Here is a 5,047-nt window from a genome sequence, read left to right as displayed (position 1 = left end):
ACAAATTACATATTCTGAATTAATAAGAATATGTTGGATACGTTGGAAACGGAAGACCTTAAAAAGAATAGGGAAAAAGAAACCGAACGAAAACAATAAGGTCTTCCGTTGGTAACGGAAGACCCTAATAATAATAAAAAGAAACCGAAGAATAACAAGAGGGTCCCCAATAATAAAAAGAAACCGAAGAATAACAAGAAGGTCTTCCGTTGGAAACGTAAGACCCTTATAAAAAGAAACAATAGAATAACAAGAGGATCTTTCGTTGGAAACGGAAGACCCTAATAATAATGAAAAAGAAACTGAAGAATAACAAGAGGGTCTTCCGTTGGAAACGGAAGACCCTAACAAGAGAGTCTTCCGTTGGAAACGGAAGACCCTAATAATAAAGAATAACAATAGGGTCTTCAATTGGGAACGGAAGACCCTAAAAAGAAACAATAGAATAACAAGATGGTTTTCGGGCGGAAACGGAAGACCCTAAAAATCCCCCAAAATCTTTATAATTATAATGTGAAGCATGTCCGAGTGCATCGTCGGAACCCACGGGTTTTCTATCCGTTACACTGCTTTCAAAGCAGTGTAACGGATAGAAAACCCGTGGGTTCCGACGATGGTCCGAGTGTAGTAAAATTGTTTATGAGATTAACAGTGGTTTAATATTATTTATTTCTATTATTCATCAACATAAAAGCATATTAGTATTATTTATTTGTTTTTATAAACTTTTTACTTGAAAAAATCAGGAATCATGGTTTTTCTTCCTTCAAGAAAAAGTCTCATATTTGTTGCATTTAAAATTTAATGAATTTATCACACAACTTAACACAAAGAATTAGCGAGTGATAATATCTTTTATATCAAATTTGACCATCGTATATTCCAAACAAGAACAGGTCATTGTCTTTATTTTTTCTATTAACAAATATGAAAAAGGATGCAAAATATAAAAAAAATAATGATCTGCCAGATCACATCATATGTAAATTTATTTCGAAATATTAGGAAGGGGAGGGTTGTTTGGCCATGTGAAGATAAATGTGTAAATCCATAAAGCAGGTGAATACATTTTGGAACAGAGCACTTTCTATATATATATATATATATATATATATATATATATATATATATATATATATATATATATATATATATATATATATATATATATATACACGCCGTATTTTTTTTTACTCTTTCTTAATTTTAAACAAATATTAAATTTGGGTATAGCGGTCATATTCCATCGAATAAAGCACATACGCTTAAATAATCATAATTTATTGATATGATTTAAGCGACATCACCTCAGTATACAAACGAAAAAATGGCTTCATTATCAACCACTGATTGGTCACTAGAATGAGTTAAAATACTGTGGTTTCATTGATATTCAAGGTTATCAATTTTCGTGGATAAAGTGAAAATCACAGTTTCAAGGATATGTAAATTCATGGCCAATAACCATATTAATAAAAAATGTTAATAGAAATTGCACTTCAATCAATATTTAATTTCATGGATCAACTTAACAACTTAATCCACGAAAATTGGTATTCAACGAATATTGATGAACCACAGTAATGAAATATCAATTTATTCTAGCTAAAGATTTTTTAGTCATTCTCTTAGTTTGATCGTCTGTGATTTCTCCTTCATCAATATCAATGTTTTCCGTGTCTGCTTTGAGGAAGTCAATGTCCGGCTCAGACAGATAAGACCCCTCTGCTGGAAAGTCTCTCATTTCATGAAGCGTGCGCAGTTTGGACATCATTTTGGCTCTTCTAGTTATTTCGCCAACCTGCTTGTTTCTCTTTAACTGTTTTGCTCGTGCTCCCTTAAGTTTCATTTTTTCGTGAATTCTTCTAGACAGCTCTTCTTCGTCAATCTCCGTACCTGCTTCTAAATCTCTTTGTACCTCCTCGTCTACTTCCGTCATCCATTTTTCCAGCGAGACCTCTTCCTGGGCTCCTCCAATGATCACCTCTGCCAAATTACTAGCGTTGCTTAGAGGTACATATTGACCACCAGTTTTGAAAGCGATAGCCATGAAAAATTCCATAACATTACCGGACAAGCCACATCCTACTGAGTATAAAACAACCCCCTTTTTAGCCAGTTCAAAAGCGATGCAAACTGGATCATGCCCGGCCGGGCATTGTGGAAAATTATCAGACTGTGTAAGACCGTGCGGTGGGGCATCAGAAATCAGAACACATATTTTTGTAGCATCTGAACGCCACGACAAGTGAAGAACATCGTACAGAGCGTCGGCAACAGCTTCAGGTGTGTCTCCACCTCCATCAGCTAAACAAGCAGTCAACCATGACTTCATTGTAGATAAATCTGGAGTAAAATCATGTTTTCGTGTGATAAAACTTTTGTCCTGCGGTGGATGATCACGATATTCAACAAGTCCAAATTGAATGTTACTAGTTCCCGACGATGAAATCCTTTGCATTATATTCTCTATGTTTTGTTTTGCAGACTCAATTCGACGTCCCATACTTCCCGTACAGTCCATCGCAAACGCTAAATCCAACTTGTCACCCATGTTTCCTATTCTCCACCTACCGAATTTTAATGTACACCTTACAAGGAATATATAACGTCAACGATTTGAACTTTCGATTTGATTAATGCTTGGAAATGCTACGACAGCGTAGAAGCGTCATATCTTTGTACACTCATGGCTCATATTTTCATCTACCAAGTATTTTTCTCCATTTCGTATATAAAGTAGATTGTTATTCATATTTGCATGACAAAACAGAAATCTCTGCAATCCAGTGAAACGGCATACTTTTTTATGATTAAAAGGTTTACTTTAGAATAGCAAATACGTTCATTTGTCTTTTAAGTCAAGAAGTTACATTTTTGAAGCCACAATAATCGAAAAATTAGGGTCTTTATTTTACAAAAATAGTATAGCTAAAGAAATGGCTTACGCTTATTTTATGTTACACTAGATAATATCCCGAGCAAGCGAGGAAATTAATACTTTTCTAATAAATGACACAATGCTTAAATGTTGAACCATATTTTTTTTTTTCATTTTCGTATAAACTGTGTCTGAATTTTTTTCTTAAATACTCTCTTAACCTATTCTTTAAAAAATAAGAAATAAAAATTCGTGGCTGGATATTTAGATAAGCGGCAAGGGATAAAAATATGAACTGATTTAAATGACGTAAACATGTACGTGACCTGAATTCTTCTTAAATCACTGATGGCATGTATAGTTCGTCGTATCACTAATGTCGAATTACACTATAATTAAGGTCTTACGTTTCCAACAGAAGACCTTATATCTTTTTAAGGTCTTCCGTTTCCAAAGGTAGGCCCTATAGTGATTGTAATGTTTCTTTTTATTATCAAGGTCTTCCGTTACCAACGGAAGACCGTATAGTGAGTGTTAGGTTTTTTCCGTTCTTATTAAGGTCTTCCGTTTCCAACGGAAGACCTTATAGTGATTGTAGTGTTTCTTATTAGGGATTTCCGTTTCCAACGGAGAACCCTTCTGTTATTCTACTATTTCTTATTTTTTTTTCCTGCAAATTTTGTGTAGGCCATTTCTCGAAAATGTTTCGTCTGATTGCTGTAAACTTTTCGGATATGTAGATAATATTAAGGTCTAGAAACAGTTTTTTCAAATTTTAAAAACTCACTTCCAGTTATGAATTATTGCCCTTTAATTGATAATTGGGGGGTCTTTTGTCCAGAGTTAATCTCGCGAACTACAGATGATAGGTGCATAAAATTTAGCGAAATTGTAGGTAACATTTTATTGTTTTGCTGGCATGAAAATTTTGGCAAAATGTTTTTTAGTTTGTGAGCTATTTGCCGGTAAAGTTTAAGGTTTTTGGGGGTCTGAAATTTTGTTGCTTTTTGTATAATAACCTTTAAACTAAAAATATTTTGTAAAAACATATAGAACAAAAGTTGTTTAGAATAACGAGAGCATTCATTCAAAATTAAGAAAAGAGGGCTGGTCCCTATAGTTAAGGGTCAGCAGTTCATACACGTTTTTTTCTGATAGCTAAACTCGTTATCATTTTATAAAAAAAATAAATTTATTATTTTTATTATATTAAATATTGTCATTTGGTATCAAACTAAACAAGTTCTGTCCTATATTCTTTTCAAATTTCATAAAACAAATATGTGAGAATCGTACATGAACGAGTTAATATGTCTACATAGACACACATGCGAACAAATGCCGTTTTAAGGCCCATGCATTTACTGCATTACATTGTGTTGCGTCTTAGATAAATTGTAATTGTGATTCAATTTCATTTTTTTTTCCATCTATATCATTTATGAATTCAATGAACACACACAACTACTTATTTTAAACGTTCTATGTGGCCGCACAGAGCAAATGTTTGTCGCCCCCCCCCCCCCCCCCCTGTTTGTAAACCCAGCGCCGAATGTAAACAGTAACGAACGGCATTGTATCAAAGAGAGAGCCGTAATGCAGAAGAGAAGTTGTATATTTTTTCGGTGTACACAGCATTTTCAATTTACTGTGAATCATATGAACATGCACAGGGAACAATACTACATATTTGTTTAAGGAGGATATATTCTCGTGTGAATCGCTTACGAGGAAATTCTGACAGCCACACTTCTGTTGACCATGTCGACAGATGTTTATGTTTCTATTGATCAGCCGTTGATAAGCTACGAGTAATAGAGGAGAAAAGATGGACATTAAAGTGTGTGATTTATGTGCATGTTACTGAAGAAGGTGAGGCTGTTTACTCCTTTTAAAGTTTCTTGTCTTTAGTGGTTAAAATGTCAGCATGTTAATTGGTTAACATTTAGTCTGTAGATGTACATGTAAGTACGTGCACACTGTCACTGATGTATGTTCTTTTGTTTTAGGCTAGGCAATATAAATCCTGTTAACAGAATTAAATCCCAAATGTTTTACCTTTCACTTTTTTTTTCTTTTCTTTTTACCAGAATTTTGTTTGAATTACAATTCAATTTATTGACAAAGTCCACATGTGGCGAAAGTCATACATACAGTATACAAATG

At 33.8% G+C, this 5,047-nt stretch overlaps 1 protein-coding gene across 1 annotated transcript; it reads right to left on the bottom strand.

The window, feature by feature from the left end:
* Window positions 1-1,237: 1,237 nt before the first annotated feature.
* Window positions 1,238-2,636, bottom strand: LOC117683185 (alpha-protein kinase vwkA-like). The gene has a single exon (XM_034452228.2). It carries the CDS (start codon window positions 2,552-2,554, stop codon window positions 1,592-1,594), a length of 963 nt encoding a protein of 320 aa, XP_034308119.2. The 5' UTR covers window positions 2,555-2,636; the 3' UTR covers window positions 1,238-1,591.
* Window positions 2,637-5,047: the final 2,411 nt, after the last annotated feature.

This window comes from Magallana gigas, chromosome 5, assembly GCF_963853765.1.
Source record: "Magallana gigas chromosome 5, xbMagGiga1.1, whole genome shotgun sequence".
Taxonomy (NCBI): domain Eukaryota; kingdom Metazoa; phylum Mollusca; class Bivalvia; order Ostreida; family Ostreidae; genus Magallana; species Magallana gigas.
Note: the sequence above shows the minus strand (reverse complement) of the source record. Positions and strands in the feature narration are given on the sequence as shown.

Excerpts from the sequence above, each read along its gene's own strand:
- LOC117683185 (XM_034452228.2), bottom strand. The coding sequence starts at position 2,554 with ATGGGTGACAAGTTGGATTTAGCGTTTGCGATGGACTGTACGGGAAGT.